The 13,911-nt window shown below is 56.6% G+C and overlaps 1 protein-coding gene across 1 annotated transcript; it reads right to left on the bottom strand.

Moving 5' to 3' along the window:
• Positions 1 to 7,753: 7,753 nt before the first annotated feature.
• LOC137151604 (interferon-inducible GTPase 5-like) lies at positions 7,754 to 10,859 on the bottom strand. The gene has a single exon (XM_067545875.1). The coding sequence runs from the start codon at positions 10,853 to 10,855 to the stop codon at positions 9,620 to 9,622; it is 1,236 nt and encodes a 411-aa protein (XP_067401976.1). The 5' UTR covers positions 10,856 to 10,859; the 3' UTR covers positions 7,754 to 9,619.
• Positions 10,860 to 13,911: the final 3,052 nt, after the last annotated feature.

Raw genomic sequence — 13,911 nt, 5'->3', positions numbered from 1 at the left:
TCAGACCCGCCCGTCACGGGGCTCTCCTCTGGCCCTGGGACCTGGGACTCCCGGCTGGGGTCGCTGGGGCCAGAACCCAGCTGGGGTCAATGGGCCGCGGCTCTGTTGGAGCCAGTGAAGGGCACTGACAGCAGTTGAGGATCCAGCCCCTTGTCGGGCAGGAATTCAGCGTAACTCTCGGCCAGCAGGCGGCTTTCAGGGGCAGGTTTGTCTGTCGGCCGCCTCCCCCTTATTTGTGTTAGGATCCAAGGCTCTTAATTCATCCTGAAGGAACCAAATTCCCGCCCGAGCACAGCCTGCCGGAGAATGGAAAGCGAAAGGGAGGAAGGATTAGGACGGTCGTAGCTTAAAGCACTTATTGGGAGTGGGAAGACATCAGGTCTAGCCCCAGCTCTTCCACTCACTTCTGGGTGACCGCAGGCAGGTCACATCCCCTCCCTATGCCTCAGTTTCCCCCACCAGCCTGAAAACTTGTAGGGTCCAGGAGACCTTTGGCAGTCAGGCTGAGTGTCAGCCCCCAGCCGTGAAACTCACGCAGAGGGTCAATTTCACTCTTATTTTGGCTGCTCACCATCATCGGGGAACCAGGCCTAGAGAGATGGAGTGAAGGGCTCACACTGGGTATCTGGAGCAGAACCAGGGGCTGTTCCAAACCTCGATCCAATAACTCCAACCCAAAGTGCCCCCGGCCACGTCACTTCCAGGCTTTCCACCCAGAGTCCAGCGCGTTTCCTGCTGTGCTCTGGCTGGTTTTCACTGCACCCCTTCCGTTAGCGCCCCATTCTGCCAGCCCCAAACTCCAGCCCCCAGAGTTATTTTCATCCCATCCGTTTGCAAGCACAAATGACGCACTGTCGAGGCTTCGCGCCCCAGTCTGCAGGCTGGAGGGGTTCGCACAGGCAAAGGAGAAATGAGGAGTGGCAACATTTGAGCGGGTTTTTTGAGGCCGTTATAGAGACCGAGCCCTAAAGAGCCCGTGGTTATTGCTGGCCGGAAAACAAGAATTCTGCTCTGCGACAAAGGTGGAGGTTTCGACATTTGTTTCTGTTCTGTGTGGAAAGAAATCACACCCACACCCACCCAGCCACACCCCCTTCCTGTGCCAGAATGGACCAGGGCAACCAGGTGCAATGTGGGAAACCCACATTTAAGTTTCTGCTCCAGGCAGGATCTATGCGGTGCCTGACACAAGGGGCCTGATCTCAGTTAGCGTCTGGGCAGCACCTGGCGTGATGGGACCCTGATCTCAGTCGAGAGCTGTGCAGTGCCTGGTACAACAGGGTCCTAATAATAAGAATTGTTTCTCGTCCATCCCAGGCGAAAGCACTTGTCATTGGTCTTTCTGTCTAGTTTTAACCAGACTTTTCATCTTGGCCCTGAGAAATCTTCTGGACAAAAGTTTTCTCGAAACTGAGACATTTCAAGCAAATGTTTCTATGCCAACAAATCTGCATTCCCCCTCCCCCGGTCGATCAAACAGCTTCAAAAAGTTCCCAACCAGCTGAACCCCGCTGCTCGACGGCTGCCCTTTGTTCGGCTGAATTTCTCGCCCTTGTTATGCCCTGAGGCTGGCCGCGGCGCTCTGCCCCAGAGGTGGCCGCTGCTCAGCAGCGCCGCAGATCTCGACTTGGGGTAGCCCTGAGAAATCCTGCCACGGTCTGTATTTATTGCTGCAGCTCAGAGGGCGACCGACTGCCTTATCGCCTGAGCAGCAAACGAGGTTAAGAAATCACAAAGAAATAAAAATGAAAGCAGAGACACTTCACTGAGATAAGCTTCTAGGTGCCTTTCTATTGGCCTGGGAGCCAGGATTCCTGGGTTCTATCCCCAGCTCTAGAAGGGGAGTGGGGTCTAGTGGTTGGAGTGGGGGGCTGGGAGCCCAGACTCCTGGTTTCTCTCCGTGTCTCTGCTGTGTGATCTTGGCCAAATCACTTCACCTTTCTGGGACTCAGTTTCCCCGATCTCAGTCAGGGTCTGTGCAGCATGCTGCTAGGACATCACCCCCTGGTTCCCACCGCAGTATCCCAAATCAGTGAGTTTCCTTATTGTTTTTCTAAGCATTTTATTTCTATTTTGCAGTTTCCAGCCGCAGGAAAAGGCTCGATCCCAGAAGCCGCGGTGGTGGCTAGAAAAAGGAGTTGCTCAGAAGAGCAAACCCAGCGTGACCGAAGGGAAAGAATCTATTCGCCAACGCAGCAACTCCGCAAAGAGACGCAGCCGCCCGCAGCTGAATGTGCGGCGGGGGCATAAAGGGCCAAGCGATTTCTAGAGCTGGGGCTTCCCAAACAGGGGAGAAGATGTACATGGCCAGGATCATTTCCAGTCGAACAGTCGGACCAAAAAGGGGCTGTGCTATGACACAGGTCAGAGCTGGAAGGCTCCAGATGGAGTCAGGAAGGAATCTACGGCCCCATTAATTTCAAACTGACCCACAGTGATTTTTAAAAAAAAAAAGGGAAGTCTGGGTCTTTTCATGCCGTTATTTCGCTTGTGGGTACAGAGCACAAATGTTTTATTACACCACAAAGTCCACGGACTCCAACAGCGCCACGGCCAATTGGCACCTGCTGGGGGCTGGCTCCATTGACTCGACTGGCTCGGTGACAATCTACGTCTCCGAGACCCCCAAGGCATCCTCCAGGGGAAACCAAAGGTCCCATTGCCGCTATTGCCAAGACAGAGGAAGGCAGCACAGACCCCCAGGCTTGCGGGGTGTCCTTTCCGGGCGCTGGAGGCCCGGTGCTTGGTACGGTAGCTGCAGCTTTTACATGTTAACTTTTATAGCTTCTCACCTCTGGCTCATTGTTTTCAGTTCCATTATTTCCCAGGGAGGTTCCCGGTCTGGCACAGGATCAATGTTTGTCCAGGTTTCCAAATGAGGCCAAAGTCCGTTCCCCTGTTTTCCTTTTCCTGTCCACAGGCAATGCCCAGCTTCCTCCAGCTCTTGGGCGTTGGCAAGACAGTTCCACTTTTCAGGACAACTGGGGCCAATAATTTCTGCCACTAGGGGTCAGGACATCCCCAGCTCTGGGACGGGAGGGGGGGCGTCTAGTGGGGGAGGGGAGCCAGGACTCCTGGGTTCTATCCTGGCTCTGGATGGGGAGCGGGGTCTAGTGGTCAGAGCAGGGGGCTGGGAGCCAGGACTCCGGGGGCAGGGCTGGGAGCCAGGACTCCTGGGCTCTATCCTGGCTCTGGATGGGGAGCGGGGTCTAGTGGTCAGAGCGGAGGGCTGGGAGCCAGGACTCCTGGGCTCTATCCCCAGCTCTGGGAGGGGAGCCTTGCAGTGTTCAGCCTATCTGCTCTGCCTGAGCTCCCCTGGGAGTCCCCCCGGCTGGGACCCTGAGGAGCTGTGACACGGCCCGAAGGGGCCGTGCAGTCAGAAGCGATTCTCAGCAGCGTGGGAGTCAGGGGGGTTTATTAGCTCTCAGGATCCCAGCGTAGAGAGACTTTGTCAGCAGCTTAATAAGAAGTTACAGCAGCGACCAACTAGGGAGTCTCAGAGCCCCACACTACCGCCCCCATACGGGGGCACTGGCCTCTTGCAGCCACAACCCCCCAGACCCATCCCCTGGCATCTCCCCAGTCCTTCGTCTCCTTCCCGGGCAAGGTGCCACTCCTCTCCGTCTCCACCTGCCACAACCTGCTGTAGCTGGTGTGACCCAGGGGGGCAGAGGGCTCTGCCCATGGTCTGCGGACGTGGCTGGGGATGGCCCATCCGCCCTCTAGTGGCCTCTGCAATGATCACACACCCGGGTCCCATCACCAAAATACATGAGTAACACATGGGGAAACTGAGGCACACACACAGCACTCAGGGGAAACCCCAAGAATATCTCCACTTCGTCACAGCTCTATCCCCAGTTCTGGGAGGGGAGTGGGGTCTAGTGGTCAGAGCGGGGGGGCGGGGGGTGGGAGGCTGAGCGTCAGGACTCCTGGGCTCTATTCCCAGCCCTGAGAAGGGAGCGGGGTCCCATGGTTAGAGAGGAGGGGCTGGGAGTCAGGACTCTTGGGTTTATTCCCATTTTGGGGAGGGAGGTGGGGTCTAGTTGCTACAGGGGAAATGCAGCATGACTGGGGGTGAAAGACAACACAAAATGCTCCTGATCGGCATAAAGACACCATCAGCTAAAGAACAGCTCCAGGCCGTAGCACATTTGTTCAGTCCCCAAGTTACTGTGCCGTAAGGAAGGAACCCCTGGATGAATGGCTCTGGCCCGGGTTACAGGCCTGGATACCCAGAACAGGGTCTTTTGGCCTGAGCGTCTATGGGTCTGATTCTTAATGGCTTTAAGGACCAGATACGTCACTTTTGCTGAGTTAAGAGGCCTGGAGGTGGGTGTCGGTGTATTTATATGTGGTGTAAAGATGCCTTAGTAACATTATCTGGCTCTTGTGTCATGTTTTGTCTCAAAGCACTTTACACACCCCATATTCCAGATGGGGAAACTGAGGCACAGAAAGGGGAAGTGATCTGCCCTAGATCGTCCAGACAGCCTGTGGCAGAGAACCCAGGAGCCCTGAGTCCCGCCACCTCCCTAGGCCACGCTGCCTCGTCCTTGGCAGACCTGCGAATTCAGGCCTGGAAATCCGGTTGGGACTGTCTGTTTTGGAGAAGCCGTTTAACCCCAGTACAGCCGGTGAAGGGAGGACAGCTCTCCAACTGGAGCACCATTGTGCTGGTCCCCTCGCATCCCCTGCTTCCTCTCAGCGAGGCATCCAGTGGAAATGCAGGGAGAGAGAAGAAAGGGGGGTGGAATATAATTGCCCAGGTAGGAATGTTAGCCAGGACATTCACACCTATTTGCAAAACACGCCCTGGGCTCTTTGCTCTGTCTCCAGCTGTTTGTCCCGGTTCTGTGGCACCACAGAGCCCTCTAGCGTCAGGCTGGGGCACCGGCATGGAGCAGAGATCTCCGTCCACGGAGTCTCCCACATCATGACACCGACAGGTCGCTGCAGCAGAGGGACACACCCCGGCTGAGCACGGGAGATCTGGGTGCTAACTCTACCAGAGTCACAGATCCCAAGGCCAAAAGGGACGACTGCGGTCATCTAGTCTGACCTCCTGGAGAACACCGCCAGACACCTGCCCCGCACAATCATTCCTAGAGCAGATCTTCTAGAGAAACATCCAGCCCGGATTTAAAAATAGTCAGAGGTGGAGAATCCACCACACTCCTCGGTAAATTGTTCCAACTTTCCATTCAAAAGGTACAGCTTATTTCCAGTCCGAAGGGTCCAGCTTCCACTTCCAGCCACTGGGTCGTGCCAGACCTTCCTCTGTGAGACACCAGAACCTGTTATTAAGTATTTGTTCCCCATGTAGGTACTTGCAGATGGGGATCAAGTCACCCCTTCACCTTCCCTGTGTTCAGCTAAGCAGGTGAAGCGCCTCGAGTGTCTCACGGTGACCCAGCTTTTTTCTAACCTGCTAGTCATTCTCGTGGCTTGTCTTTGAACCTCCTCCAATTTAACAACATCCCTCATGGCGGGACCAGGTGAAGTCAGGGGAGGATAGTTCCTCTCCGCGTGGCATCGCTGGATATGCATCGAGTTTTTTCTCTGATTTGTTGATGTAATAAGGCTAGAAAGGAGCATCCAGCACAGCACCGGTCGGACAATCCCACCTCGTTATTCCTTCGCCACGCCCAGGACTTCTGGTTGATATTGATCATAGGAACGTAGGTCTGGATCTCCTGGCAGCGCTTAATTTGTGCCAGGGCTGAGCCCGGCACCTTGGAGCCTGGCAGTTCCTAGCCCTGGCACGCCTGGGCCTGCTGTGTCAGTTATGAATGTCAAAAAATCGCTTGAGCCCCGGCCCCTCTGTCATTACAAACTAAGCTCTGCCTCCCGGGACACTGAGTCCAGCCCCTGCTATCCCAGCAACCCCTAAGTTATTGAAAAAGGTTCAGAAAAGAGCAACAGGACGGATCCACCTGCAAACACGCTCAGGGCAGCTATAAAAAGGTCAGGGATCGATTGTTCTCCGAGACCACGGAAGGCAGGACAAGAAGCAACGGACACGATCTGCAGCAAGAGTGACGTAGGTTGGATATTAGGGAAAACCCTGGCTGTCAGGGGAGCAAAGCTCTGCAATCAGTGTCCAAGGGAAGTCGTGGGATCCCTGTCACTGGAGGTTTTCAAGACCAGGTTGGACAAACCCGCCAGGGCTGGCCAAGGGTTACTTGGTCCTGCCTCAGTGCAGACAGCTGCAGGCGATGGGTTCTCCGGGTCTCTTCCAGCCTGACGTGTCTCTGATTTCTATAACCCTGTGTGGTGTATCCCTGAGAAGAAATGACTTGATCCTGGACTCTAAGAACCATCGAAATGCAGGGCTGGGAGGTACCCCGAGACCTGATCCATCCCAGCCCAGAACAGTTAAGCGTGAACGCTTCGAACTCCGGGTATCCTTGTTATCCGATGAAGATCAGAGATTCATAGAGTTGCTTTACACGGCCTAGTCCAGGGGCTCTCAAACTGAGGGTCGGGACCCCTCAAGGGGTCACAAGGCTATTATGGGCGGCCCCGAGCTGTCAGCCCCCACGCATGCCATGGCTGCGGCCAGAGCCCTTCAGAGCTGGGGGGCTGGAGATCAGCAGCTGCTGGCCGGGTGCTCTGAAGGCAGCGCCGCCCCCAGCAGCAGCGCAGAAGTAAGGGTGGCATGGCATGGGTATGTGGGGGGGTGGCAGGGCATGGGTATGTGGGGGTCGTCACAGCCTGAAATATTTTCAAAGGGGGTCCCAGAAATAAAAAACCTGGTCTAATCTGACCTTTTGTGCACCACAGGCCACGAAAACCCACTTACCCCAGGACTGGGCCCAACAACCTGGATTAGACTGAAGTATTGCAGCCGGAGATTAACCCCTTGTGTGCCACAGGCAAAGACCAGGAGGGACCGAGATGTCTCCAGTGCCCGAGGCAGATGATCCCAGCCCAGGCTACAGAGCCGGAGGAAACCCCACCAGGGTCTTGCCCAATTTGTCCCGGGGATGAATTCCCTCCCGAGCCAAGATCCGGAGCGGTTCCCAATCTATTTACCATCGTGGGCCACATGTGCAGCTCTCTGTGTTACGTGGGCCGCGTCCACACATTATATATAGTGCCTGCATGGCTCTGATGAGGTCACATGGGCCGCAGCCGTGTGCTGATTGGGCCACAAGCCGCTCACAGGTTGAGAACCACTGATGCTAGACCCTGGGCATGTGAGCAATGCTCTCCGGACAGGATTCTCTGGATCAGCTCAGCTGGGGGCACCGGGCCACCCCGTCCGGTGTCCTGTTTCCAGCTGTGGCTGGTCTCTGATGCTGCAGAGGGAGAAGGGGGAAAAACCCCAACCTGAAATACATAAAGGGGGAATTTCATTCCTGACCCAAAAGGCAGAGGCCCTGAAGCATGAGATTTAGAACAAGACATAGCACTGGACCCCTGGGCCACCATCACCGCTGGCCTGTCACACAACCCCACTCAGAAAGTTATCAAGCTCTATCTGAAAACTAATTAGGTTGTTTGTCACACACCTGTCTTATGGGGAGGCTGCTCCAGAACCTTTCAAATCAGGTGGTGGTGAGTTCCACAGGCCAATCACGCACTGAAAAGTAGTCCCTTGGACCCGTTTTGAATTTTCTACCTTACCTGTTTGAAAATCGGCCACTTTTGAAATTTTTCAGCCCGTTTTGCTCTCTGGCCGTTCTGGATCCCAGGGGCAAAGCACAGTAGCCAGTGTCCAAGAAAAACAAATGCTTTAATAAACATCTGAGCAAAATAAAGATTTTATTTAATAAACACCCTTTGCTTTACAAAAATAAGGGCATATTTTGTTATCACTGTCCAGTTAATGCAACAAGTGAGAGACCCAGTGAGAGTTACCCTGTATTATGGCTCTGAGTCTGGGCCCTGACTTCGGGATTTGAGGGCATGATTCATGCCGCACATTAGATGATGAAAGAGGGCCCGAATTCTCAGCCCAAGCAGAGGGACACAGTTTTTGTATATTGTCTCCCTCCGGTGTCTCTCGATCCAAAGCCTATGGCCTAGATTGGCTTCTCAGCAGGACTGGTCCAAAGTCGGAATTTCTATTCCACGGGAAGTTGGACATTTTGAAATTTGTTTTTGTTCTGAAGCAGGATGAAAATGAAAAATAACTATTAAAATTTCTCCACAAACTAAACTTGTTGGGAAAAAAGATTTCAGCCTAGGGTCGAGTGGATAAAACGTAATCCAATATGATCCAGTAAAATAAAACTTAATAAAATCTGATCAAATAAAATCGAATACAATCGAATAAAATAAATTCCAATATAATAAATTTGAATAAAATAAAATCAGATGAAATCCAATAACATGAAATCAAAATGTTTCCTTTTGGTTTTGACTTGTAAAAAAATGTAAAAATTAAAATAAGAAAACAAAAAATCTCCCACACAATGGAAATGTTTCCTTCCAATGCTGATTCTTTTAAATTTAAAGAAATCCAGTGAAATAAAATCCAATAAAATGAAAATGTTTCTTTCCAACACTGACGTGTTTGAAATCCAAAGCAAACAAGAGAACAAAACAAAATCCAATAAAATAAAATCTGATCAAACTGAAACGTTTCCCTTCAATTTTTAAAAATGTAAAACCACCCACTAAAATACAAATTTGGAATTCAAACGCTTATATCAAAACGGGATTTTTTCCTGATTTTTCCCCCCGACACCCAATTTTGTCAGTTTCCCGCAGCCCGTCCCAATTCTGACGAGAGGCCATTTTCCGACAGAAGGCCACAATACTCTGCCTTCTGCAGTCTTTGCTCACCCTGCCACTCCTGGGCTTGGCTACCTGCTGTGGCTATGCCAGCCCGACCTCTAGTGCAGGTGCACCCTACGGCGATGAAAGAGGTTTTCCATTGCCATAGGAATGCCACCTCCCCAAGCAACAGTTGCTACAGTGACAGAAGGTTCCTCCCATCAGCCCGGCGGTGTCTACACCGGGGTTACCTCGGACGAGCCACGGCGCTCAGTACTTCATGCCACCCAGCAACCTGGTTATGTCGAACTACATTTGACGCGTAGACCAGGCCTTGATTTGCACAATCCCATGGCATGGCTGGAAGGGGAGACGGCGCCACATGTCTCCACAGGAAGCAGACGGTTCCTGTCCCATCAGCTCAGGAGACTCCCCCTGCACCAGTCACCACTCCGTCTCCCCATGCCAGCCAAACCCTACCGGGCACTTCTGCCCTCAACCCCCTACTGAGGTTCAACCAGTCGAGGGCCATTGCACAGCTCTCCAAGGCCATCCCACGGTGCGCCTTGCTCTCCGGGGCCTGAGGGATCCCGGCGCTATCCAGCCCCACTGGGGTCCTTCCAGCCCTGGACCTTCCACAGAGCTGGTTTGGGGGTGGGGAGTTGCTATTGTTCTGCTAAGGGAGCCCCGGGGAGTCGGGTGAAGGGACACAGGTGGAAGAAGGGAGAGGGGCTAGAGGGCAGGGGAGGGGGAAGCAGAGAGTACAGGGCACAGAGGGGGGAGAGCGCAGGGGAAGGGGATAGAGGAAGGAGAGGGCAGCGGGGCATGAATCCCCCCCAGCAACCCCTTTGTCCCATTGGGGCCTCTCTCGTGCCGCCCAGTGGCTGGGCTCTCAGTCGTAGAGGAACCCCGGATGGGGGGGGTAGCAGGGCGACCCCGGTGCCCCCTCGTCCCCTGACCCGTAGGCAGCCTCCAGCACCCGCTGGGCATCGCCGGCGAAGCTCTCCAGGGCGCTGTGCAGCAGGGCATAGGCGGCCACGAAGGAGATGCCGCCGGCCACCAGGTTCTCCAGCAGCGGCAGGCGGGCGCGGGCCAGCCGGGCGGCCGCCTGCCCGCAGAATGCAGCCTGGTTCAGCACGTCCTGCACGGCCGCCGGGGACAGCTCCCGGCCCAGCGCTGAGCGCACCTGGGCCCGCAGCCGCCGGGGAGAGCTGGCGACCGCCCCCGCCAGCGCCCGCAGGGACTCCTCGTCCAGGCCGAAGCTGCGGCGGTAGGAGGCCACCGTCTCCATGAGCAGGGGCACGCTGAGCTGCAGCGGGAGCCCGGGGAGAGCTGAGACCAAGCACGCCAGCAGGGCCTTCTTCCAGATGTGCCGCCGCAGCGACTCCTTCCTCTGCCGCACCGCGTCGGCCGTGACGGCCGGCAGGGCCAGGAGCAGCGCGTGGCGCTTGTGCCCGTCCAGCTCCCCCGCCAGCGTCGCCTGCAGCCGCGGGAAGTCGTAGCGGTGCAGCTGGAAGCCGGAGAGGAGGAAAACCCGCGGGGCAGCCGCGCCTTCTTTCTCCAGCTGCCAGATGCAGTCCGCGCGGATCTCAGCCAGCACCTGGCCCTCCTCGAAGCGGGCCGGCCGGCGCCGCCGGGACGCCTGCAGGTCCTGGTCCACCTTGCTGCGGATGAAGTAGAAGCGTTTGCCCGCGGCGGCCACAGCGCGTGCCAGCTGCGCGTGGCTCTCTCGGAACCGCTCCGAAGCCACGAGGAGGAAGAAATCATAGCGCTCCAGCTCCACCTGCTCCAGATACCGCTCGGCCCGGAAGCTGGGGGTACCGGTGCCGGGGAGATCCCAGAGCCGGACGTTGGGGAGGCCGGGGTGGGGGTAAGGCGTGGGCGCGGCGGTGGTCTCCACGACGCCAGTGGGGGCGGCTCGGGGGTCCGAGTCGCTCAGGCCGCGGAGGGCGTTGATCAAGGTGGATTTGCCGGCGCCGGATTCGCCCGTCACGCCGATGTCCAGGGTGGCCGAGTCCAGGGAGTCCAGCAGGGTTTGGACCTGGCTGGAAACCTCCAGAACCACCCGGGACTGGACCAGGGAGCCCATCTCGCTGAGGTCCTGCTCCCGCAGCTCCGGGCTCTGCATGGCGGAGGAGCTGGCATGGAGAAGGGGGAGGATTCAGGTTTCTGGGCCCCACTTCGCCCCCAAAGCCAGACACAGAACCCAGGAGCCCAGCCCCCCCGCGCTAACCTCCCAGCCCCCCCTCCCCCTCCCGAGCCGGGGAGAGAACCCAGGCGTCCCGGCTTCCAGCCCCTCCCCCCGCTCTAACCACTAGACTCTCCTCCCCTCCCCCACACCAGGCAGAGAACCCAGGCGTCCCGGCTTCCAGCCCCTCCCCCCGCTCTAACCACTAGACTCTCCCCCGCACCGGGCAGAGAACCCAGGCGTCCGGGCGCCACTCACAGCATTTCTGGGCCGGGGGGGCAGGAGCGGCGGGGCTGGTTTCGCTCCGGCCCAGGACGAGGAAGGGCCCGGCCGGGCCGGGAGGAGGAGCCGAGGGCCGGGCTCAGGGCGGCCGAGCCAGGCTGGCACCGCCGCGGGGCTCCCCCGCCTGCCCGGCCCGGGACTGCGCGAGGGGGCGGAGCCGGGAGCGAGGGGCACCGCCAGCCCGCCTCCCTGGTTTCCATGGTTACCAGTGGGCGGGTGGAGCTGAGGAGGAGGGAGCCAGGAGGACCTGACAGACCCAGCAGGGCGGGGCTAGGGGGGAGCTCCCGCCCCATTGGCTGATCTCTCCCGAGGGCGCCTACGATTGGCTGTGGGGGGCGGAGGGACGAGCCGGGCCCCCTGGTGCGGCTGCACGGGGAGGCCCGGGGTCCCTGCGGTGGAGCTGCGCCAGGGAGACCTTCCCTGACCTGCGCCAGCCAGGCCTATAGGGTCACAGAACGGGGGGTCCCTGCCTGGGGGGGGGGGGGTAATGAATCCCAGGCTAGCAGCCAGCGTGGATTTACCCAGGAGAAACCCTGATCTCTGTCCGTCTGTCCGTCCATCCGTCCTTCTGGGACAGGGTCCCTGGCCGGGGGGGGTGGGGAGCAGGACAGACACCCCCGGACTTCAGCCCGGTACTTTTGACTCTGCCCTGCCTGGCCGAGGCTGAGATTTTGCCCCAGGTATTTTAAGGGACAATCCCGCAGGTCACAGGCAAGAAACACGAATTCTGGGAAGCCGGAGCCTGTCCACGGCTTTTACTGGGACCAACAGTGGGGCTGCCCCCCGGCCACTGCTCCTGGACAGGGGCTGATAGCTGCTCCGCGTCCGGCCCCACTGCCGTGGTGGGAGCGAAGCTGAACGTAGTCCCGGCGGGAGGTGGGTTAAAGTCACAGAATCCATGAGCTGCGGGACAGAATCGGGTTCTCCCCAGCCCGGGCCGGTCGATGAGCTGGAGAAATGCAGCCGTTAAGTGGAGGCAGGACGGGTTAAACAACCCCACACAAGGAGTGCGGAGGAATGGAAGGATGGCGGATTGGAGGGAGGTCTCACGAGGGGCTACCCGGGGCTCTGCTCTGGGGCCGGTGTGGTTATCATCTGTATTAACGGCCTGGATGTAGAACTAGAGAGCAGGCCAGTCGAGCTCGCACATGACACAATGGGGGGTAGGGAGTTGCCAGCACTTGGGAGGATAGAGCTAAAATCCAGAGGGATCTGGATAACCTGGAGAACTGGGCTATCAACAACCAAATGAAATTCAACGAAGACAGATGTAGGGTGCTCTCCTTAGAGAAGAAAAACCAAATACATGAATACACAATGGGGGTAACGGGCTGGGCAGCAGCCCTGCTGAGAAGGCTAACAGCATATTGGGCTGCATTAATAGGAGCATTGCCAGCAGGTCACGGGAAGTGATTATTCCCCTCTGTTGGGCATTGGTGAGGCCGCATTTAGAGTATTGTGTCCAGTTTTGGGCCCCCCACTACAAAAAGGATGTAGACAAGTTGGAGAGAGTCCAGCGGAGGGCAACAAAAAGGATTAGGGGGCTGGAGCACAAGACTTATGAGGAGACGCTGCAAAAGAGAAGAATGAGGGGGGATTTGATGGCAGCCTTTAACTACCTGAAAGGGGGTTCCAAGGAGGATGGAGCTAGGCTGTTCTCAGTGGTGGCAGATGACAGAACAAGGAGCAACGGACTCAAGTTGCAGTTGGGGAGTTCTAAGTTGAACATTAGGAAAAAGTTTGTCACTAGGAGGGTGGTGGAATGGGTTAGCTAGGGAGGTGGTGGAATCTCCATCTTTGGAGGTTTTTAAGCTGTGGCTTGACAAAGCCCTGGCTGGGATTATTTAGCTGAGGTTAGTCCTGCTCTGAGCAGGGGGTTGGACTAGACACCTCCTGAGGTCCCTTCCAACTCTATGATTCTATCTAGGAGTTGGGGTAGATCACAATCTCCATGTGAGTCAGCCATGCGATGCTGGTGCAAAAGGAGCAAATGCACTGTGAGGTTGCATTAACAAAGGAACAGGATGCAAGCCACGGGAGGAGATGGCATCGCTCCATTCAGCGCAGGTTAGGCCTCAGCTAGAGTCCTGGGTCCAGTTTGGATCACCAATGTACCGAATAGATGTGGAGAAACTGGAAAGGACCCGGAGGCGAGCGACAGATGATCAGAGGGGTGGAATGCAGCCATACGAGCAAAGGCTGAAGGAAGTGGGTGTGTTTGGTTTGGAAAAGAGGAGATTAGGGGAGGGACGTGACAGTGATCTTAAATACTTGAAAGGCTGCCATGAAAAAGAGAGAGAAAAGTTGTTCTCTCTTGCCACAGAGGCAACAAGGTCAGACTACAGCACAGCGGATTCAGGCCTTGTCTGCACTAGAAAAATAAACCCACCCTAACATAGGCCGACTTATGGCCACCGCAGTAATTACTCCAGTCCTCACTCACCACAGGCACTTCTACCGACCTAAGAGGGGCAGCGTGAGTGTCCTGCCGGGAACCCCACAGGCACCCGGGCACCTGCTGGACTATCCCTCCCCCACACCCCATTTTCTGTCAGGAGCCAGCAGGCTTCTCCCCTCCCCTTTCCTGGCCAGGAGCTGGGGGAAGCCACCTGAGGCTTCCCAGTTCCTGGGCAACCATGTCAATTTCACGCTGAGTCCTGAAACAAGGGCTGCCCCGACTCCCTGCAGGGAGCTGTGAGAAGGGAAGGCCCAGG

Source organism: Emydura macquarii, unplaced genomic scaffold (assembly GCF_026122565.2).
Source record: "Emydura macquarii macquarii isolate MOO-44397 ecotype Brisbane River unplaced genomic scaffold, CSIRO-AGI_Emac_v2 contig_1113, whole genome shotgun sequence".
Classification (NCBI taxonomy): domain Eukaryota; kingdom Metazoa; phylum Chordata; order Testudines; family Chelidae; genus Emydura; species Emydura macquarii.
This window is presented reverse-complemented; position numbering and strand designations above follow the sequence as displayed.

What these genes read in the sequence shown, in the direction of transcription:
- LOC137151604 (XM_067545875.1), bottom strand. Translation starts at nt 10,855, where the DNA reads ATGCAGAGCCCGGAGCTGCGGGAGCAGGACCTCAGCGAGATGGGCTCC.